The sequence below is a fragment of the Aotus nancymaae genome, unplaced genomic scaffold (assembly GCF_030222135.1).
Source record: "Aotus nancymaae isolate 86718 unplaced genomic scaffold, 86718_ANA_hifiasm-v0.15.2.pri h1tg000072l, whole genome shotgun sequence".
In the NCBI taxonomy this organism is placed as follows: domain Eukaryota; kingdom Metazoa; phylum Chordata; class Mammalia; order Primates; family Aotidae; genus Aotus; species Aotus nancymaae.
The window spans coordinates 14167479-14190739 of NW_026988487.1; the positions used below are offsets into that span (position 1 = coordinate 14167479).

At 44.0% G+C, this 23261-nt stretch overlaps 2 protein-coding genes and 1 non-coding gene across 4 annotated transcripts in view; 2 read left to right on the forward strand and 1 right to left on the reverse strand.

Moving 5' to 3' along the window:
• Positions 1–570: 570 nt before the first annotated feature.
• On the reverse strand, positions 571–14022 carry SDF2 (stromal cell derived factor 2). The gene is made up of 3 exons (XM_012449360.2): positions 13584–14022; positions 7409–7605; positions 571–1249 (listed from the first exon to the last, which is right to left on the reverse strand). The coding sequence occupies exons 1-3, from the start codon at positions 13732–13734 to the stop codon at positions 962–964; spliced, it is 636 nt and encodes a 211-aa protein (XP_012304783.1). The 5' UTR covers positions 13735–14022; the 3' UTR covers positions 571–961.
• LOC135271010 (U6 spliceosomal RNA) lies at positions 3626–3732 on the forward strand. The gene has a single exon (XR_010339163.1). It is a non-coding gene; the product is annotated as a U6 spliceosomal RNA (small nuclear RNA).
• Positions 13824–23261, forward strand: part of SUPT6H (SPT6 homolog, histone chaperone and transcription elongation factor) — a 41179-nt gene continuing 31741 nt past the window's right edge. The window contains exons 1-2 of one of the 2 annotated variants that reach the window (XM_012449355.3): positions 13824–14200; positions 20741–20838. The gene's annotated coding sequence lies outside the window, so the exon portion shown is untranslated. The remainder of the gene's footprint in view (positions 14201–20740; positions 20839–23261) is intronic. The other variant, XM_012449354.3, reaches the window with a different exon arrangement.

A 23261-nucleotide genomic window follows, 5' to 3' on the forward strand; every position in this document is an offset into this window, starting at 1 on the left:
GTAACCTAGTGAGACCTCATCTCTACAATAAACCAAAAACTGACACAGGAGGATCACTTGAGCCCAGGAGGTCAAGGTTATAAGCTGTGATCGCATCCCTCCCACCTGGGTGACAGCAAAGACCTTGTCTCAAAAAAGAAAAAAACAGAATTCAGGCGGTTACTCAACTTTTCTGTTGCACTGGTAAAAATGTAGTATTACCCTATACTAATTCTGTGAAGACTAAATGAGGTAAGATCTATAATATGGTACCTAGTATTTAGTAGTGCATACTGGTTCTTTCTTTCTACCCCACCCCTTTTTCTCATTTGCAATAACAGATACAAAGCAAACACACTTCACTGGCTGTTTGTTATGCTATATTCTTTGAGAGTTTTTAGCTATAATTAGTCAAAGATCTATTAAAGATGAGATGTCTGGAGAGAAGTCAAAGTAGAGAGAGAAAAGGTTTGGATGCAAGTAAAGTTCTTAAAAGGACCCACACTGAAGGTTCATAGCATCTCCAAAGAGTCTTAGGACTCAAGGATTAAGCAGATAATGAAATAGCACACAGAATAAATAACAACATAGTGACTAATAATAAAATTATTTTTATCATTTTGGAGAGAGAAAATAGGGGAAAAATCACATACATTAACAGTCCATGATGCCAAGCTCCTGAGGAGTAAAAGTTTCTCAGCTAAGAGGGATGCTCCCCTCAGTTTATCAATATGAATAAAAAACATCTGCCCCTTTACCAGCAAGTCCTCTACTCAGAAAGAACCGACCCATGCAAGTCTGGGAGAGTGAAGTCAACTGTGCAGGGCTGAAGCTTCCAAACACAGCCACTATTTTCTGTTGTATGTCTTCATCTCAATGGTGACATGGCCACTGACCAAGGAACTTGTGGCAGAGATACCAAGGAGAGGCAGCAACAGACGTCTATGAACACTGTGTTAACAGTGGCTCAGAGCCTCTAGATTTATAGCTCTGCATGGTGGGCTTCTGCCTTCAACAACTCACTGGGCTTCATGAAGATGCCTTCCATGGCTTTCCAGTAGTTGTTCTGACTTGGCTGGGCCATGCCATGCACTTCTTTTTGCCCACTGATAGGTCGACCATATTGTTCTCCTGTGACAGACAGCAGTACCTCAGTGGAAGAGTGTTTGAACCGCACCTCACCATCTCTCACCCAGTAGGGTCCATTACAGAGCACTGTCCAGTCATCCAGATAATCACCTTCACCTTCCTCACCAAAAGCACTCACTTCCTGGAAAACACAGAAGGTAGTAACATTAGCATGGCTGACAAGGTCTTGAAAAGGGGTGGGAGGGAATGGGAAGAAAAAGTAGGCCACCTTGAAATAAAAAATCAAAGGTGGACAGGCATGGTGGCTCAGGCCTGTAATCCTAGCATTTTGGGAGGCTGAGGCAGACAGATCCCTTGAGCCCGGGAGTTTGAGACCAGCCTGGGCAACACAGCGAAACCATATCCTGAAAAAACATAAAAGAAGCCGGGCGCTGTGGCTCACGCCTGTAATCCCAGCTCTTAGGAAGGCAGAAGCGGGAGGATAGCTTGAGCCCAGGAGTTCGAGACCTGCCTGGGCAATATAGTGAGACCCCATTCTCCACAAAAAGGAAAAAAAACAAAAAGACAAAAAAAAAAACCATAAAAGAAATTAGCTGGGTATGGTGGCACATGCCTATAGTAGCCAGCTACTACAGCTATCTCCTGAGTTCGGGAGGTCGAGGCTGCAGTGAGCCATGATTTTATCACTGTACTCCAGCTTGGATGACAGAGCAAAAAAAGACACAAAGGATGTAAGAGGAAAAAAAAATTCATTGCTATAAGATTATGGTCCATGGTTTCTATCTGAGTCATGGCATCAAAAAGAAAGAAAGAGAAAGATTATCATCCAAACACTTATTTTACAATTAATACTATATTTGCCTTATATTTTCTATTACACTGTTAAAATATTATGACTTTTTTTCTTTTGAAGAGTTGGGATCTTGGCCAGGTACGGTGGCTCACACCTGTAATCTCAGCACTTTGGGAGGCCCAGGCGGGCAGATCGCCTAAGGTCAGGAGTTCGAGACCAGCTTGGCCAACATGGTGAAACTCTGTCTCTACTAAAAATACAAAAATTAGCTGGGTGTGGTGGCAGGAGCCTGTAATCCCAGCTACTCAGGAGGCTGAGGCAGAGGAATCACCTGAACCGGGAGGTGGAGGTTGCAGTGAGCCAAGATCGCACCATTGCACTCCAGTCTGGGTGACAAAAATGAAACTTCGTCTCAAAAAAAAAAAAAAAAGAGTTGGGATCTTGCTTGCTTCCCAGGCTGGAGTGCAGTGCCTCAAGTGATCTTATGGACTCAACTCCTGAGTTAGCTACGACTACAGGCGTATACCACCACACCCTGGTAATTAAAAAAAAATTTTGTAGGCAACTATGTTGCCTCAGCTGGTCTTGAACTGCTAGTCTTAAGTGATTCTCTTCGCTTGGCCTTTCAAGGTGTTGGAATTATAGGTGTGAGTCACCATGCTGGCCTTAAAATACTTTTATTTTCTTGAGACAGCATCTCACTCTGTTGTCCAGGCTGGAGTGCAGTGGCACAATCTTGGCACATTGCAACCTCCACCTCCCAGGTTCTAGTGATTCTCATGTCTCAGCCTCCAGAGTAGCTGGGATTACAGGCATGTGCTTCCACACCCAGCTAATGTTTGTATTTTTTTAATAGAGATAGGGTTTCACCATGTTGATCAGGCTGATCTCAAACTCCCAGCCTCAAGTGATCCACCTGCCTCAGCCTCCCAAAGTGCTGGGATTCCAGGCGTGAGCCATCACATTCGGCCCTTAAGATATTTATATCCCTCATTATTTTACTTTAAATATTACTGCTTCATTCCCTTAAGTAGCTTTTAAATGGCCTGATGACAAGTTCAAAAGGGAATGGACTCTGGAGTCAGGCCAACCTTGAATCTCAACTTGATCCCTTCCTCTGTAAATCCTTTGAGCCTTTGTTTTCTCCTCTATAAAATGATCACAATATCACCTGACAGAGCAACTGTGAGAATTAAATGAGATAGCAAATATTAACTGAGCAAAACATAGCAAGTTCTCTATATTGGTTTTTTTTTTTTCTTTCTAAAAAGGCAGTGAAAGAGACTTTTCTATATTCTACTCCTTATCTAAATCCCATTCTCCACAAGGCCAAATATTCGGTTTCTATACAATGGCAATTGAACAATTACTGGTTATTTCAGTGGGGGGTGTGTGTGTGCACTCTATTTGATAAAATTGTTTCCCAGGAGCGTACCAGTATGTAATTCTGACACTGCTATGTTTGTATACTGGAACTGAACAAGTTCAATACATGAATGGCAGATGGTGGGAGCAAAGTATCTCACTGTTGGAGTGGGAATTTACAAATTAACACAGGGAGGAGGCTAGGATGATTTATGTGGTAATGGATTACAGCTAAAGACATCAATAAGAACCCTAGCCAGGCACAGTGGGGCATGCCTGTATTCCCAGCTACTTAGGAGGTTGAGGCAGGCTCTAGTGCACTATGATCACACCCGTAAATAGCCACTGCACTCCAGTCTGGATAACACAGCAAGAGCCCATCTTAAAAAAAGGAAAAGAGTGCTCGCTTCGGCAGCATATATACTAAAATTGGAACGATACAGAGAAGATTAGCATGGCCCCTGCGCAAGGATGACACGCAAATTCGTGAAGCGTTTCATATTTAAAAAAAAAAGGAAAAGAAAAAGAAACCTCATTAAACGTAATATATATATATAGATACAGATGGCTACACATATAAATATTTATATATATTGTATATATACATGAGTAAGCATACACAGATACAGCTCTTTTTTTTTTTTTTTTTTTTTTTTTTGAGACAGAGTCTTGCTCTGTCACCAGGCTGGAGTACAGTGGCACGATCTCGGCTCACTGCAACCCTCCGTCTCCTAGGCTCAAGTGATTCCTGTGCCTCAGCCTCCTGAGTAGCTGGGACTACAGGTATGCACCAGCAAGCCCAGCTAATTTTTTGCATTTTAACAGAGATGGGCTTTCACCATGGCCAGGATGGTCTTGATCTCCTGACCTCATGATCCACCTGCCTCAGCCTCTGAAAGTGCTGGGATTACAGGTGTGAGCCACCACCCCTGGCCAGATACAGTTCTTTATTCTGTCAAGTTAGAGGGCCTAAAAGAAACATTACAGTAGCAACGAGCTTAGATAAGGCCTAGAACTTGGTTTTAATACCACTCTTCAATAAAAGGAAGCATAGTTCCTTGGAGAAATAGCTGATTCTAGTACTGGAGCAAGAAATAAACAAGATGAGCCTGTAGCATCTTTTGGTGCCAGAAAGTTAAGAAGTGCTTTAATGTGTATGCATGTATACACACACACAATGGGATACTGTCAAACAGACACAAAACCAGCTGAAAGAATTCCTAATACTCAAAGTTGGAACAATTTGAGCAACAAAATGTAGTATTAGATTATAACAAAGTATAAACTATCCATGAGTTTATACTAATGTAAACAACTGAATAAATAAATAAACTGGGGAAAAGACACAAATCCCCCATATGGAAAAATCCCAAATAAACTATGTAGATATTCCACTCTAAGGTAAACAGAGCGTAACTCTCCAGTCTGTAAGAGTGAAATGCACAGTGACTTCCTTCCAAAAAGTGTATGGAAAAGGGAAAATGAAAAGAGTAACTTTACAGGAGAAACCCAACCAATGAACACTACTTCAGCCAGGTAATCAAGGTCAACATCAACGGTCATAAATCATAAAGACAGTATATACCCCTGATATAATGGGATAAAAATGGCAATTTACCTCTGTGATCTTCCTCCCAAATCCTTTATAAGACTAGTCTAATCATAAGAAAAACAGACAAATTCCAACTGAGGGGCATTCTACAATACACCTGACTACCACTCCTTAAAGCTGTCAAGGTCATCAAAAACTAGGGAAGTCTGAAAAACTGTCACACCCAAGAACAGCCTAATGAGATATGACAAGTATATATAATGTGTCTTGGAACAGAAAAAGAACATTAGGTAAAAACTAAGGGGCTGGGCACAGTGGCCTCACACCTGTAATCCCAGCACTTTGGGAGGCCAAGGTGGATGGATCACCAGGTCAGGAGTTCGAGACCAGCATGGCCAATATGATGAAACTCCATCTCTACTAAAAATACAAAAATTGGCCGGGCGTGGTGACTCATGCCTGTAATCCCAGCACTTTGGGAGGCCGAGGTGGGCAGATCACGAGGTCACGAGTTAGAGATGAGCCTGGCAAACACAGTGAAACCCTGTCTATACTAAAAAAATACAAAAAATTAGCCAGGCATGGTGGCGGATGCCTGTAATCCCAGCTACTCAGAGGCTGAGGCAGAATTGCTTGAACCCGGAAGGCAGAGGTTGCAGTGAGCCAAGATTGCACGATTGCACTCCAGCCCTGGCTACAGTGCGAAACTCCGACTCAAATATATATATATAAAAATATATATAATATACATATATAACATATATATAACATAAATATATATAACATATATGTAACATAAATATATAACATATAAATAAATATAACATATATACATATAACATATATAAAATATATATAACATATATACTATATAACATATATATAACATATATTATATATAACATATATATAACATATATATTATATATAACATATATAACATATATAACATATATCAATATAAATATATATTATGTGTAACACATAATATATATTTATAAATATATGTTATATATACATATAACATATATATATACACACACATATGTATGCACACACACACACACACACAAATTAGCCACATGTGGTGGCAGATGCCTGTAATCCCAGCTACTCGGCAGGCTGAGGCAGAATAGCTTGAACCCGGGAGGCAGAGGTTGAAGCAAATGGAGATCATGCCACTGCACTCCAGCCTGGGACAGAGAGAGATTCTGTCTCAAAAAAAAAAAACACTAATGGAATCAGAAAGAAACTGTGAACTTTAGTTAATAAAACTGTATCAGTATTAAAGATAAGATGTTAATAGGGAAAACTGTATACAGGCAGTGGGGATAGGGAAGGAGTCATTAAGGGGTCAACATCCCCTGACAACTCAAGGCTTAAAACAGTGGCACAAGGCGGGGCGCAGTGGCTTAGGCCTGTAATCCCAGTACTTTGGGAGGCTGAGGTGGACAGATAGCTTGAGCTCAGGAGTTTGAGACCAGCCTGGACAACAAGGCAAAATCCTGCATCTACAAAAAAAAAACACAAAAATTAGCCGGGCATGGTGGCATAAGCCTGTAGTGGGGGCTGAGGTAGGAGAAGTGCTTAAGCTCTGGAAGCCAAGGCTGCACCAAACAAGATCACACCACTGCACTACAGCCTGGGTGACAGACCAAGACTCTGTGTTTAAAAAAAATAATAATGAAACAATAGCAAATCCATTTTCCTAGTGTAACTAGTTAGCATCATTAAAAAAAAAAAAAACTGGCTGGGCATGGTGGCTCACGCCTATAATCCCAGCACTTTGGGAGGCTGAGGCGGGTGGATCACGAGGTCAAGAGATTGAGACCATCCTGGTCAACATGGTGAAACCCCGTCTCTACTAAAAATACAAAAAATTAGCTGGGCATGGTGGCGCGTGCCTGTAATCCCAGCTACTCAGAAGGCTGAGGCAGGAGAATTGCCTGAACCCAGGAGGCGGAGGTTACCGTGAGCCGAGATCGCACCATTGCACTCCAGCCTGGGTAACAGGAGCGAAATTCCGTCTCAAAAAAAAAAAAAAACTAACTGCAAGTTGGAAAACACTGGGTTTCTTTATTGCAGAATATCAGAACTTATGATATGCTAATGTATACCTAGTCTGTCTGTCCTTCCCATTTCTCGATTTAGTTTAGTTGTTGTCTCCACTTGGACCAGCAACAATTTTCTTCACATTTATAAAACAGAGCCACCACAGACGGTGGCTCAAGCTTGTAATCCCAACACTTTTGGAAGGTCGAGGAGGGTGGATCACCTGAGGTCATGAGTTGGAGACCAGCCTGACCATTATGGTGAAACCCTGTCTCTACTAAAAATGCAAAACTTAGCCGGGCGTGGTGGTGCATGCCTGTAGTCCCAGCTACTCAGGAGGCCAAGACAGGAGAATTACTTGAACCCAGGAGGTGGAGGTTGCACTGAGCAGAGATCATGCCACTACACTGCAGCCTGGGTGACAAAAAAACAAAAAAGCAGAGCCACTTCCCTAGGTCTGCACAAAAGAGAATATCTACACCTGGAAAAGAAACAGTTAAGAACCAAGAAATTAAACCACCACCCACTGAGTAATGCAGGGCAGCAATGATCCATCAATCCATTAAAAGCCACCTCACCTGGTTTCCAGAAAGAGGTGAAGTAAAGTGGTGACTATGGAGGTTTCGGCCAGTGTTGACATGTGTCAGCCGAATGGGCTGGCCACACTTGATGGGGGTTCCCCTCTCACACACTGTGGCGGTCTTCCCCCGTATCCTCCAGTAACTGTTGCTGTCATCCACAGAGGTTACACCTGTCACCGACTGCTGCCCACTACCTGCAGTTAAGAAAAGAAAGCCAACTCTCTTTCTCTGCCATGGACAACATGCTCAGAAACAGAAGCTCGAGTGTGCTCAAGACTCAGTTTCACCAGTAACCCACCTCCACGGCCAAGGAAGACACTGCTGCTGGAGGTGTAATGGATAATAATACTGCTTTACAAGAGGTGCTGAAGACTACCCTCATCCATAATGGCCTACTAGGTGGAATCTGCAAAGCTGCCAAAGCCTCAGACAAGAGCCAAGCCCATCTTTGTTTAAATCCAACTGTGAAGAGCCTGTGTACGTCAAGCTAGTGGTGGCCCTTGGTGCTGAACACAAAATCAACCCATTAAGATTGATGACAGTTTCATGTGACTTTGGATACAAGAAAGAAAAAAAAAAAAAAAAACAAGATTGATGACCATAAGAAACCATAGAAATGGCTAAGCCTCTGTAAAAATGACACATAAGGAAATCCTGTAAAGTGGCTGGTTACAGTTGTATCATAGTGAAGGACTGTGGCAAAGAATTTCAGGCCAAAGATGTCACTGTGTACTTCAAATACAAGAAATTAACAAATAAAAAATTTGGCACCCATTCCTCAAAAAAAAAAAAAGGCACGTGAGCTCAACCTCACCTTTCTTGCCTATGGCCAATATTGTGCTCTGTGTCATAAAACAGGTAAGAAGGGGTGAGGAGTAAATGCTATGCTTGGCAATATTTTTTCTTCTACAACATTAAAATATTTATTTAAAAATATGAAATGTGGCACATAATACTAGTTATTATATGATAAGTATACTTAAGAGTATGACATATCAGAAAATTCTGTCCTGGTGCGGTGGCTTATGCCTGTAATCCCAGCACTTTGGGAGGCCAAGCCGGGAAGATCACAAGGTCAAGAAATCAAGACCATCCTGGCCAACATGGTGAAATCCCATCTCTACTAAAAATACAAAAATTAGCTGGGTGTGGTGGCACACGCCTGTAGTCCCAGCTACTCAGGAGGCTAAGGCAGGAGAATTGCTTGAACCCAGGAGGCAGAGGTTGCAGTGAGCCAAGATCACACCACTGCACTCCAGTCTGGCAACAGAGAAAGACTCCAACTCCAAAAAAAAAAAAAAGAAAAAAGAAAATTCTAACAATTTGCATCAAAGGATATCAAAGGCACAAATGGTATGTGAGCTTTTTGAGGCACAGGCAGTGCTAACCTGTACACACTAGCCTGGATAGCCCCTAATGTGTCCAAACATATAATTTTCATGTTTGTAATATTATTCATGTTCATTAACTATTACAATAAAATTTTTATTCACAATTAAAATGAGACTATTTTACGTTGCCAACTTTAATCCAAGCAGCCATTACCGCTCCCAACTCCCATGAGTGGTCAATTATTATAAAAGTATTCTTGTAGGTCTGGCACAGTGGCTCATGCCAATAATCCAAGCACTTGGGGAGGGTAAGGTAGGAAGATCCCTTGAGTCCAGGAGTTGGAGACCAGCCTCAGCAACATAGCAAGATTCGGTCTGTGTGTGTGTGCTTTGAGACACATTCCCACCCAGCTAAATTGTTTTTGTATTTTTAGTAGAGACGGGGTTTCACCATCTTGGCCAGGCTGGTATTGAACTCCTGACCTCATGATCCACCTGCCTCGGCCTCCCAAAGTGCTGGGATTACAGGCAGGAGCCCCTGTGTCCAGCCTATATACATAAATTTTTTTTTATTTTATTTTATACATAAATTTTTTGAGACAGTGTCCCTCTGTCACCTAGGTTGGAGTGCAGTGGCACAATCACAGCTCACCACAGCCTTGACCTCCCAGGTTCACGTGATCCTCCTACCCTAGCCTCCCAAGTAGCTGGGATTTTAGATGCCTGCCACCACACCCAGCTAATTTTTTGTATTTTTTGTAGAGATGGAGTTTTGCCATGTTGTCCAGGCTGGTCTAGAACTCCTGGGCTCAACCAATCTGCCCACCTCAAAGTGCTAGAATGACAGGTGTGAGCCATTATACCAGGCCTAAAAAAAAATTAATATTGCTGGGCGTGGTAGCTCACGCCTGTAATCCAAGCACTTTGGAGGCCAAGGTGGGTGGATCACCTGAGGTCAGGAGTTCAAGACCAGCCTGACCAACATGGTGAAACCCATCTTTAATCAACAACAACAACAAAAAAAGAGGCTGGGCACAATGGCCACCGTCATAATCCCAGTACTTTGGGAAGCTAAGACAGGTGGATCGCTTGAGCCCAAGAATTCAAGACCAAGCCTAGGTAACAAGACAAAACCCCATCACTACAAAACACACAAAAAATTAGGTATGGTGGGGTACACTTGTAGTCCCAGCTATGCAGGAGGCTGAGGTGTGAGGATTGCTTGAGCCCGGGAGGTCAAGACTGCAATGAGTCACAATTTTGTCACTGCACTTTGGCCTGGGTAACAGAGTGAGACTCTCTTAGAGAAAAAAAATGTAGCTACAGGCTTTAAAAAAGGGCAGGTGGGAGATATATAAATAATCACTGATAGTTAATGTGTATTACTAAAACTGCTCAGCACCATAGTGTGTGAGCACTTACACTTACTGGGTATCTGGCACTGACCTAAGTCCTTTGCTTGAATATTCTTATTTAACACCTACATCTATTTGCTGAGATAGATATCATTTTCCCCAGCATATCCAAGGTCACACAACTCTAAGAAACAAGGCGGCTGGGTGCAGTGGCTCAGACCTGTAATCCCAGCACTTTGGGAGGCCAAGGTGGGCAGATCACGAGGTCAAGAGATCCAGACCATCCTGGCCAACATGGTGAAACCCCCATTTCTACTAAAAATACAAAAGTTAGATGGGTGTTGTGGCACACTGTAGTCCCAGCTACTCAAGAGGCTGAGGCAGGAGAATGGCTTGAACCCAGGAGGTGGAGGCTGTAGTGAGCCAAGATCGTGCCACTGTGTTCCACTGGCAACAGAGCAAGACTCCGTCTCAAAAAAAAAAAAAGAAACAAGGCTGGGATTAAATGAACATAGGCAGTCCAACTCTAGAACTAACAGTCTTAACCATTCTGCATCATATCCCACTTAAGTCATCTTTCTTCCAACAGCTTTACTTTGTCAGGTTTCCCCAAACGGGCTACTCTCATAAACTCCGGGGATACTCTTTCCTAGGCTTCATTCACTACCCAGGTCTTTGAAAGTATCGGTATTTCCCAGATACTTTTCAATAGTTTTACCTATTCCTTCTAGATTTGCCTTCAGCTCCATGGCCTTGCCTGACCACAGCCTTTTGATATTTCCCTTTTACCATGTATACCATTATGCCTTGTGCCAGTTACACGGGTAAATGTAGCCAATTAGCAGCTCTTTCTACTGTCTTCTTCCACTCAGCTCATGACTTTATATCTTCTTTCAGAAAAGATAAGGCAAACCAAGTTTCCCTTCCTACTTCTGGTTACTGCCTTACAGCTCTCTGGGTCCTCACAGCCACACTTCACTAAACCATGGTCTACATTTTGTCTCTTACATTTTCTGCTTTCTATTCAACCCTTCATTTCCTCCTCCAAATCCTTATACCTTGGAATACTGAAAGTTCTATGCTTGGCTTTCATCTGTTTCTACCTCTTAAACAATTGTTGAGGATCAGGACAAAAGCATTGTTTTTTTGTTTTTTTTTGAGACAGAGTCTTGCTCTGTCACCCAGGCTGGAGTGCAGTGGCGTGATCTCAGCTCACTGCAACCTCCACCTCCCAGGTTCTTGCAATTCTCCTGCCTCAGCCTCCTGAGTAGCTGGGACTACAGGCGCCCGCCACCACGCCCAGCTATTTTTGTATTTTAGTAGAGACAGGGTTTCACTGTGTTGCCCAGGCTGGTTTCCAACTCCTGAGCTCAGGCAATCTGTCCGCCTTGGCCCCCCAAAGTGCTGGGATTACAGGCGTGAGCCACCACACCCAGCCGGCATCTGTATTTTTAACAGGTTTCTCAAGTTACTCAAATTGACACCAGATTGAGAACCACAGTTCATCCTGGGAAATTTCATGTAGTACCCTGACATCTTCAACTACAGTCTGTACAAGAAGTTGTATTTAATGTTGTATCTCAGGCTCAGCACAGATCCATTTTCTGAGCTCCAGACTGAACCTGGTTCTCAAATCTGGCTGCCCATCAGAACCACCTGGCCAGGCGCGGTGGCTCATACCTGTAATCCCAGCACTTTGGGAGGTCAAGGCAGGTGGATCACGAGGTCAAGAGATCGAGACCATCCTGGTCAACATGGTGAAACCCTGTCTCTACTAAAAATAAAAAAAAAAAAAAAATTAGTCAGGTGTGGTGGCATATGCTAGTAATCCCAGCTACTTGGGAGGCTGAGGCAGGAGAATCACTTGAACCTGGGATGGGGAGGTTGCAGTGAGCCGAGATCACACCACAGTACTCAAGCCTGGTCAGAGAGTGAGACTCTGTCTTAAAAAAAAAAAAAAAAAAAAAAAAAACCATCTGAAGAGCTTTTTAAACCCACAGATCCCTACTGCCAAGCCTCTCTCCACTGCCACTCTAATTCAGTAGATCCAAAGTAGGAAACCAAAACAAATTTAAAAATAAGCCTAACAACATGGTAGTCTTCACTGAATGAGTGCTAGGATTATTAAGACATCCCAGTGATGACAACTCAGGTCCTTGCCTAGTCTAACTGATCAGATAAGTTTTGGGAATCATGAACCACAGACTAGCACACCAGAGAGAACTCTCCTCCCTCAGCAAACAGCATCATCAGTCATCCAAGACAGAAATCTACTAGTTATCTTAGATGCCTCTCACATCTCACTAGCTGACCTTCATTCTTTATTTTGTTATTTTTTTTAAGTTTGTCTTCTTTTTCAGACAGATAAGACTTTCTTTTTTCGGTCTGTTTTTGTCTTGTAATTTGCTTGAACGATTATCACTACTGAGTCTCCTGTATGTAGTACAATTCTAGCCATATAGTAGGAACTCATTAAGACCTATGCTTAATGAATGAATCCACATAAAATTTATTCCTAAATATTTTAATTTCAAATGCTAAAAAAAATTGGTTTTCACTGGGCGCAGTGACTCACGCTGGTAATCCCAGCACTTTGGGAGGGGGAGGCGGTTGGATCACCTGAGGTCAGGTGTTCGAGACCAGCCTCAACAACATGGCGAAGCCCTGTCTCATCTAAAAACAAAAATTAGCCAGGCGTGGTGGCACGTGCCTGTAGTCCCAGCTACTCGAGAGGCTGAGGCAGGAGAATCACTTGAACCCGGGTGGCAGAGGTTGCAGTGAGCTGAGATCAGGCCATTGTACTCCAGCCTGGGTGACAAGTATCTCTTTTTTTAAGACTCCTTCTCAAAAAAAAAAAAAAAAAAGCATTTTTCTCTGCAATTCTTGTCACTGCTCCAAGTTCATTACAAGAAGGAGGTTAAGGTTTGGGTATAAGGGGACCAAAAGATACAAATTGAGGAGCAAGTGTAAGATGCAAAAGAGCTGGAAGACAAAGGGTTGTAGTCAAAGAGTGAGCTCTTGGAGTTTAAAGTTTCAGATACCATACTTTCCGTAACTTTAAAATTTCAGACACAGCACTTACTGTAATTTTCTTGTCTCTAAAGCAGACTTTGAACCTGGATAGATTTGGATAGAACCCCGACTTTGTCATTTGCGAGCTGCAAGGCTTTGAATAAACGATTTAATTTCTTCGCGTCTGTTTCCTCAACTGCGAAATGAGGATAACAATCGTATCACCTTACAGGAAAGTTAATAATCGGAAAAAGAACACAGGTAACGTGCCTGGCCGGTAGCTTAGCAAATATTAAGTGGTGTTGCGATTAAGATGCTTTAGAACAACTCAGTTCTCCGACTCTCTAGACCTGAGGAACCTTCCCAGGGAACCCCTAACCTTCCCAGACCACACCCTCAGATTTTCTGTAGGCCCCGCCCCTCCAGAGACTCCCAGGCCTCCCCAGCCCACCCAAGACCGGTCCCCAGCATTACCTGACCCATAGCGCACATCGTGTGAGTGCAGTCGGACGTTGTGGCGCGTATTGAGTAGCTTTACCACGGAGCCGCAAGTAACGACAGCCAGACTGGACGCTCCCACAGCGCTCCACAAACCCCCCAACAGCAGTAGCGGTACCACAGCCATCCTAGCTGTATCGCGGAGCCCCAAATCTTCGAAGAAAACTCGGCCCCTCCCCGGAACCGGAAGCTGAAGGCGAAACCACGGAGAGAAGGAAGTGAAGAAGCCCGAGCCTGATCTTTATGGTTTATTTTGCTAGAGCGGCCGGAGAAACCGGCTGGGCCTGGTTCCTTAAGAAACTCTCGCTCTATTCCGGGGGCCCTGTGACAGCTGCCGTCCTGAGCCGCTTCGGCTAGCTTTCGCACCCCCAGGACGAAACCCCCCAAGAGCTGCGGAGAGAACAAGAAATGCCCCGCCCACTCCCAGTGACAGGGAGCCGGAAATGACGTAGCACGTTGACGCAGCAGCGGCGGCGGTGGCGGCGGAGGGGCCGTGCGGTGGCTCCGTACTATCCTTTCCCAGTCTCGGTTCGACGACTCCATTTTCCTCGGTGGGGGCTTAGCGCACCGGAGGAGCGGCCGGCTTCAGGCAGGTAAAGTTCCGACTAGAGAGCGTGTTTCTCGCATCGGTCAGGTGGGAAACCAGGCTCCTAGGGCCTGGTCCCGTAAGGGAAGAGGTTATGGGGAGCCGTATGCGGGAAGAAGGAAGGGGGGGCCTGGCCTTCCTTGCTCTATGGGGGGAAGGGGAGGAAAGCGGTTGCTCAGAGTCTCAAAGCTTTTCCCAGCCCGGTAACACCTGGAACCCGTGAATTGGGTGGCATGTTGATTCAACAGGCTTCCTGGCATCCCGTTCTTCTCTCCGCAGCTTTTTAAAACTGGGCCACGGGAAAGCACTGGGGATGGAAGGGACCTGGGACTTCTGAGCAGGGATCAGGTGATCGAGTTGTTTGTTCTGGGGATATGAATACTATGGAGCTTTCAGCAGTTCGGCCATCAGGCTAAAGGGCGATGCCAAATTACAGCTCTTTACATATTGCTGAATAATACAAATGGAACTTTTTGTAGATGGTTGCATCCTTCATTCCTTTCTAAAGGGCGAAGGTCTTGTAGAAGTACCTGAAGCCCATTCATTCTCCGTACATTCTTTTCCTCAAACGTTTGCCAGACGTCTATCAAGAACATCAAAATGACTTATTAGGTCAAAATTGTATTGTCTAGTTTCTGCCTTTCTCCTCAGGCACTCCTTTGAACCAGCTGGAGAAATTCATTTCCTTGGGTTGTTACGCGAACTGATGCTTATTTCAGAGATCTAAGCTCTCTAAAAATACTTCCATGGAAATTCACTGTAATATCAGAAGTAACAAGGGTGTATGAAGCTACATCATTAATGAGCATTAGAGAGTGTAAACGATATTGAATTTGATTAATTTCTTCGGAAAAATATCTGGTTCCACTGTTTGTCTGAGAGTTACCGGTTTGTAAGTCTTCGGTGTTTTGATTACAAAAGCATGACTGCTCTTCCATCAGCTGTGAATTTAGGGCCCTTTTCCATAAGTAGTGTCCCTTTCACCAGTACAAGTCCATTATTATTCACTTTGCTTGTGTGGCTGCTAGATTGGATTAGCATAGCCTGAGACTCTAAGAGGTTTTAACTTCATCAAAAGATTAATTACATCAGAAAGTGGTGCAGTCTGGAGAGGCTTAGTCAAATTTTACAGTTCACCTTCTGAAAGCCTCTAGTGTGGTGGAAACGTATGATCTTTGTTGGCAAATACATTTGCCCTTGCTTCTATAGTCTTGATCTTAATAAATGGCACTACTATCAATCTTGCCTGTAATCCTTGGCTTCCTTCCTCTCCACTATTTCCCAATACAGTCAGTCACCAAATCTTGTCTCTCCATAAAACTGTTCCTATCAGCATACAAATTATGTTCTGGTATCCCTCACATTCCTCTCCAACTAATGTGCTAATTTTTAAAATTTCCATTCATAGATTTCGACCTTTACCAACTCAGCTTTCTCACTTTTTATTTACTCTTCATTTTATACCAATCTGGCTTCTCTTCTGCCCACTCCATTTTTCTTTTTTTTTCAAGAGACAGGGTCTTGCTCTGTTGCCTAGGTTGGAGCTCAGTGGCTCTATCATAGCTCACTGCCAACTGGAACTCCTGAGCTCAAGCAGTCCTCCTGAGGCAGCTTTTAGTAGGCAAGTGCCACCGCAGCAACTCTACCCACTCCACTGAAGTTGCCCTGATCAAGGTCACCAGTGACTTCTCTGTTGCCAAATCCAATGGATACTTTGTTCTCATCTTCCTTTGTCTCTGCAATGTTCAACATAGTTACTGCTGTCTCTAAACTCTCATCTTGGCTTTATTGACATTTCACTCTTGGTTTTTCTCCATTTCTCTGGCTGTTCCTTCTGAGTCTCATTTGCTAGCCACTTTTACTCTCTATCTAATGTCTAAATATTGGAGCTGGGTGCAGTGGCTCACGCCTGTAATCCCAACACTTTGGGAGGTCGAAATGGGTGGATCACTTGAGGTCAGGAGTTCAAGACCAGCCTGGCCAAGATGGTAAAACCCCATCTCTACTAAAAATACAAAAACTAGCTGGGCGTGATGGCACGCCTGTAATCCCAGCTACTTGGGAGGCTGAGACAGGAGAATCGCTTGAATCCAGGAGGCAGAGGTTGCAGTAAGCAGAGATTATGCCACTGCACTCCAGCATAGGCAACAGAGCAAGACTCCATCTCAAATACATACATATGTAAATATATTTATATATATTTACATATATATTTATATATGTTGGAATTCTCACAGGATTTAATCCTGAGCCCTCTGCATGTTTTTCCTTTAGGTGGCCCAGTCCCATGGCTTTAATTACCACCTGAAAGTTGGCAACTCTAAAGTTTAAATCTCTAGTCCAGCCCTCTCCTCTGTGTTCCAGAATCACACATTAAAAATGCCTGTTTAATTATCTCCCTTTGGATATTTCGTAGGTACCCCAGAGCTAACATAACCAAAAGAAAGTTTTGGTTTTCTCATCATTCTAAGTGTTACCCTCTTCATTTCACTGAGTGGCACTCCTATCCACAGGGTTACCAAAGATAGACCTCTGAGAATCATCTTTGTTCTTTTCCTTTACTACTCCTCTTCCCCAGTCTTTCAATAAGTTCTGTCCCTTCCACTTCCAGAATGTATTTATAATCTGTCTCCTCTTCTCTGTCTTCACTGCTACTACCCTATTACAAGCCACCACCATCTTTTGCCTGGGCAACCATGATGGTGTCCTCAGGTTTCCCTGGTTTTCACTCAGATCTTCCTCCGGTTCATTTTTCCATGAAACAAGATCGGATGAGGGCAGATCATGTCATTTCCCTACTTAAAACTCTCCAGTGACTTTCTGTGGCCTTCACGCCCTGCTTGAGTAGGCCTCTCCCTCATAGACTGCTGCCTTCACCATGCTCTGGTGCCATCAGCCTTATGACATCACCTATCATATATCATGTTCTTGCCCACTTTCTCTACTGGAACCTCTCCTGGTTCTACAGGTCACATCCTACCTATGGACATCTCAGCCTAAGTAAACTCACTTTACTTAGAGATGAGGATGTGTATTTCCTTCTTAGCTCTTAGAGCAAGGTTTATTTTATTTGTTGGTTGTGTATCTCCTACACCAGAATACAGGCATCCTAGGAGCATGGATCTAGTCTTGTATATGCCTGGCATGTGGGAGGCACCCATTAAATACATATTAGTGCCAGGCATGGTGGCTCACACCTGTAATCTCAGCACTTTGGGAGGCTGAGGCGGGTGGATCACCTGAGGTCAGGAGTTTGCGACCAGCCTGACCAACATGGTGAAACGCCATTTCTACTAAAAATACAAAATTAGCCAGGAGAGGTGACACATGCCTGTAATCCTCGCTACTGTAATCCTGGTGATCCACCTGCCTCGGCCTCCCAAAGTGCTAGGATTACAGGTGTGAGCCACCTCGCCCAGTGAAACTCTTTTTTTTTTTTTTTTTTTTTTTTAAAAAAAAAGTCTGGGTTTGGTGGCTCATGCCTGTAATCCCAGCACAGTGGGAGATCAAGCAGGCGGATTACCAGATCAGGAGATCAAGACCATACTGGCCGCTGGGTGTGGTGGCTCACACCTGTAATCCCAGCACTTTGGGAGGCTGAGGCAGGTGGATCAACTGAGGTCAGGAGTTCGAGACCAGCCTGGCCAACATGGTGAAACCCTGTCTGTACTGAAAATACAAAAATTACCCCAGCGCAGTGGCGTGCACCTATAATCCCAGCTACTCAGGGGGCTGAGGCAGGAGAATTGCTGGAACCCTGGAGGCAGAGGCTGCAGTGAGCCAAGATTGGGCCACTAAACTCCACTGCACTCTACTATACTATATCAAAAAATAAAATAATTTTTTAAAAAAAGACCATCCTGGCCAACATGGTAAAACCCCATCTCTACTAAAAATACAAAAATTAGCTGAGCGTGGTGGCGTGTGCCTGTAGTCCCAGCTACTCAGGAGGCTGAGGCAGGAGAATCACTTAAACCTGGGAGACAGAGGTTGGAGTGAGCCGAGATTGTGCCACTACACTCCAGCCTGATGACAGAGCGAGACTCTGTCTCAAAAAAAAAAAAGTGGCCGGGCATGGTGGCATATGCCTGTAATCCCAGCACTTTGGGAGTCTGAGGCGGGTGGATCACCTGAGGACAGGAGTTCTAGACCAGGCTGGCCAATGTGGTGAAACCTCATCTCTACTAAAAATACCAAAAAAAAAAAAAAGATCTGGATGTGGTGGTGGGCGCCTGTAATCCCAGCTACTTGGGAGGCTGAGGCAGGAGAATTGCTTGAACCCAGGAGGCAGAGGTTGCAGTGACTCAAGATTACGCCACTGCACTCCAGCCTGGGTGATGGAGCAAGACTCTGTCTCAAAAAAAAAAAAAAAAAAGTGTTTGTCCTAGCTACTTGGGAGGCTGAGGTGGGATTATGGCTTGAGCCCAGGAGGTCAAGGCTATAGTGAGATGTGATCACACCACTCAACTTTAGCCTGGGTAGCAGAGCAGGGCCCCATCTCAAAAAATAAATAAGTTTTTGTTGGATTAGCAAGTAAATTAAGTCAATTCTGTGTTTCTGCAATGGCTTCACTAACACTAGATCCTTATAACTTCTCCTCTAACTCTTATGAACCATTCTTCCTCTTCTGGGTCTTCTCTGTACCTGCCACAGTACACGTATTATGCTCAAAGCACACATCTCCAACATCATTCCCCACACCATCTCCAAAGAAGCCAGCTCCTCCGCTGAACTAATTCCTCCTTACTCTTAAGGGCTTTGTTTAAAGTCACTTCCTCAAAACCAGGGTAGGTTGTCTTATTACAGGGTCCCATGCTATCCTTGTCATCAATTCTCTAAAGACCTGTACTTCTAAATCAGGGGTCACCAAACTAAGGCCTGTGAACCAAATAAGGTCACCCCCATTCATTTATACGTTATGTATGCTTCTGTGCTACAGTGGCAGATCTGGCCCTATAGAGAAAAGGAAGATTTGCCAACCCCTGTGCTTAGAGCAGGAACTATGTGTTCCCCAATGTGTGTACCATGAAGTTCAGTAACTGTTCATCTCTCTCTGTGTTGCAGGAGTTCTGAATCTGCTTACATATTTAAGTTGTGCTTTTCTTTTGCCCTTACCCTGTTTCTCCAAAGAAATGTGGAAAGAAAAGGAATTTTAAAAACAAATTTTTTTTTTTTTTGAGATGGAGTCTTGCTGTGTCACCTAGGCTGGAGTGCAGTGGTGCAATCTCGGCTCACTGCAACCTCCACCTCCTGGGTTCAAGAGATTCTTCTGCCTCAGCCTTCTGAGTAGCTGGGACCACAGGCACTTGCCACCACACCCAGCTAATTTTTGTATTTTTAGTAGAGACAGGGTTTCACCATGTTGGCCAGGATGGTCTCGATATCTTGACCTCATGATCCGCCCACCTCAGCCTCCCAAAATGCTGGGATTATAGGTGTGAGCCACTGTGCCTGCCTGAATGAATAATATTTTTAAATGAACAGAATTAACATTTTCTGTATTAAACTTTTACGTTTTGTAATTCCAAATTGGATATTCACTTATGGATACCTTTGGAATAGTACTAGGCCCTTGCTCATAACATATAGGATACAAGACAGTGTGGAATGTCTTGTAGCTTAAACTCCACCCTAGATTTCTAGGGCTATTCTCCAGAGCACCACGCCTAAGTGTTTGCTCATGTTGCCTTTTTCCAGACTGTATCCTTAAATCCTCTTTTATTCAGGCATCAACTTTTCTGAGGTGTTCCCCAACCTTCCCGTTACTCCTAGAGTTCAGGTATGTAACTTAACATAATCCTAATTGTGCTTTGTTGTAACTTCATTAACAAGTTGTTTGAGACAGATTGTGAACGCCACCAGGTTGGAACGTATTTTACTCATTTTTGTATACCCAAGTCCCAGCACAAGCTTGGCTCTTTTAAAAAAAAAAAAAAAAAACCAGCAAATGTTAATTGAAGCTGCAAAGTGGAAGGAATTAAAAGACTAGATCTCTTTTCACTCTGGTCTCGTCGTAATTGCCTCCTACAACTTGTTCAAAGGGAGGGACTGCAGAGGGCCTCCCCCGTGGCAATCTGATCCCAGTTCCATTCCTCTTCCAGAGAATGTCATGGTAACCACCAGCTTCTCCCTTTGAGCCACATCTTGTTCTGCAGCTGTGCTTCTGCCTAGAGAAACCTTCTCCCTCTATCTCCCCACTCCCCTTCTAGACCTATTTCAGTTGCAAATTTAACTTACAGTGTGAGTATTGGGAAAATTTTAAGAGCATAAGTGCTGAATATATCCAAACTATATCAGGCCTATCGTAGATATCATATAGTAATAATCATCATATACAAACACATACATTAGTATTTTTATTCTAGAGTAGTTCCTGCTTGTCAGTCTCAGACCGCAGTGCTACTGCAGTCTGCACATCTAGCTCCTGCAAGTTGCAGCAAGTCAGAATTGCTTCTGGCACACCTCTTGCGAGTGGAAGTCTTGGTGTTGAGCTAGATTGGAGGCATTCCCCAGCTATAGCATAGCATGTGCTTTATTGCTAACCTAGGTGATGGGAAGAAAGAGAACACAGCTGTCTTCCCAAGCTGTGTGCAGCACGGAGCACCAGCTGCCCCTGAGACAGAAGAAAGCTGTTGTTTTCATCAGGTAGGCTGTCTGTTTCTCTGTTAAGTAGGCTGAGAGGCATCTGGTCTGCAAGAGCTGGCATTTAATTTGAAGATGTTGAGGCCTTAAAAGATTGAACTTATGGGTCTGCTAGCCTAATTAAAACAAGCTATGTGTGGGAGCTGCCATACTCAAATCTATTTTTAATGGCTCAGTTCAGGGCTGAGGGGGAGCAATGTCAGAATAAACTTAGAGCTTCAGATTTAATTGGCGGTTTAAGACTTTGACTTTTGGCAGTACTCAAGCTAAATGACCTTAAAGATACCGCTCTTGGGGGCATGAGGGGCATCAACCTAACCCCTAGGCTTCCTGTCCCACAGCTCTTTAGGGTCTTTATAGTCATTTCTAAACTTTTTGGTCTCAGGACCCCTTTATACTTTGTGGGTTTTTTTGAGATGGAGTCTTGCTCTGTTGCCAGACTGGAGTGCAGTGGTGTGATCTCAGCTCACTGCAACCTCTACTTCCCAGGTTCAAGCGATTCTCCTGCCTCAGCCTCCCAAGTAGCTGGAACTATGGGCATGTGCCACTACACCCAGCTAATTTTTTACTTTTTTTTTTTTTTTTTTTTTGAGACAGAGTTTCGCTTGTTACCCAGGCTGGAGTGCAATGGCGCGATCTCGGCTCACCACAACCTCTGCCTCCTGGGTTTAGGCAATTCTCCTGCCTCAGCCTCCTGAGTAGCTGGGATTACAGGCACGCGCCACCATGCCCAGCTAATTTTTTGTATTAGTAGAGACGGGGTTTCACCATGTTGACCAGGATGGTCTCGATCTCTTGACCTCGTGATCCACCCGCCTCGGCCTCCCAAAGTGCTGGGATTACATAATTTTTTACTTTTAAGAGACAGAGTTTTACCATGTTGGCCAGGCTGGTCTCAAACTCCTGACCTCAGGTGATCTGCCCACCTCAGCCTCTCAAAATGCTGGGATTACAGGCGTGAGCAACTGCGCCCAGTCGAAGAATAGTTTTTTTGTTTGTTTTTGGTTTTGTTTTTTAGACAAGAGTCTCGCTTTATCATCCAGACTGGAGTGCAGTGGCGAAATCTTGGCTCACTGCAACCCCTGCCCCCCGGGTTCAAGCAGTTCTCCTGCCTCGGCCTCCCAAGTGGCTGGGACTACAGGCGCACACTACCATGCCCAGGTAATTTTTGGAGTTTTCACCGTGTTAGCCAGGATGGTCTCAATCTCCTGACCCCATGATCCTCCTGCCTCAGCCTCCCAGAATACTGGGATTACAGGCATGAGCCACCAAGCCCAGCCAATAGTAGTTTTTAAAACAAGCTATTTAGTAAGAATGGACTGGGTATGGTGGCTCACTCCTCTAATCCCAGCATTTTGGGAGGTCGAGGCAAGTGGGTCACTTGAGCTCAGGAGTTCGAAACCAGCCTGGCTAACATGGTGAAACCTTGTCTTAAAAACATAAGGCCGGGCGTGGTAGCTCATGCCTGTAATCCCAGCACTTTGGGAGGCCTAGGTGGGCGGATCACGAGGTCAGGAGATCGAGATCATCCTGGCCAACATGGTGAGACCTCATCTCTACTAAAAATATAAAAATTAGCTGGGCATGGTGGCGTGTGCCTGTAATCCCAGCTACTTGGGAGGCTGAGGCAGGAGAATTGCTTGAACTAGGAAGTCAAAAACAAATGGCAATACAAGAGGCATTATAAGGCACTCTGTGATTCTATACCAGAAAAGCTATATCCCTTCAGGTGTGCTACACAAATTAGGTCTTTTATTAGTCCCTCCATTGAATATGGTCTTTATCTTCCAGAATCTTGTAGTCTGAAGTAGGAGAACGGGACATGGGGTATATATAGTAGACCATTTTACTGGACAGGGTGAAGAATGATACTGAGTGTGTCAGCAGCCAGCTTGAGGGTTCCACAGTGGAATCTTGATGTGATGATTTGTGCTGTTTTTTAAGTCCTGCTCGAGGCCCATCAAGCTCCATGTTACTATTCTTAGAAGATCCCTACTGTCATTTCCAGGCTTTGGAAGAGTCTGAAAGCAGGGATGTAGAAGATAAAGTTGGAGTTGGTTGGTACAAAGTTATAGAATGCTAAGGAATATTAGGTCCAGGATTCAAATTCAAACTCAGTTAGCACATCTTGAAACAATAGGTTCTTTCCCCTATGTCATGTAATATTGTCAACTATCCTGTGAGGTAGGTAGTGCTCTTACCATTTTCCAGATTAAGAAAGTGATATTCAGGCATGTCCAATAATTTGCTTGAGTTTATGTGTAGCTGGTCGGATATGAGACCAGGATTTGATTTCTGCTCTTAAGCCCAGCAGTCTTTCCATTTTAAACATGTTGCCTTTATTTTGTAGGACATGGAAGCCTGTCAAAATTTTTTGCTTGCAAGGGGAATAAATGATAAAAATAGGCCCTTTTTGGACCCAAATG

Bases quoted from the DNA above. Each gene is read 5' to 3' on its own strand.
- SDF2 (XM_012449360.2), bottom strand. From the start codon at position 13,734: ATGGCTGTGGTACCGCTACTGCTGTTGGGGGGTTTGTGGAGCGCTGTG. The intron at 7,606-13,583 runs GTAATGCTGGGG...TCTTAACTGCAG, and splicing joins CGATGTGCGCTATGGGTCAG to GTAGTGGGCAGCAGTCGGTG. The intron at 1,250-7,408 runs GTGAGGTGGCTT...TGTGTTTTCCAG, and splicing joins CACCTCTTTCTGGAAACCAG to GAAGTGAGTGCTTTTGGTGA.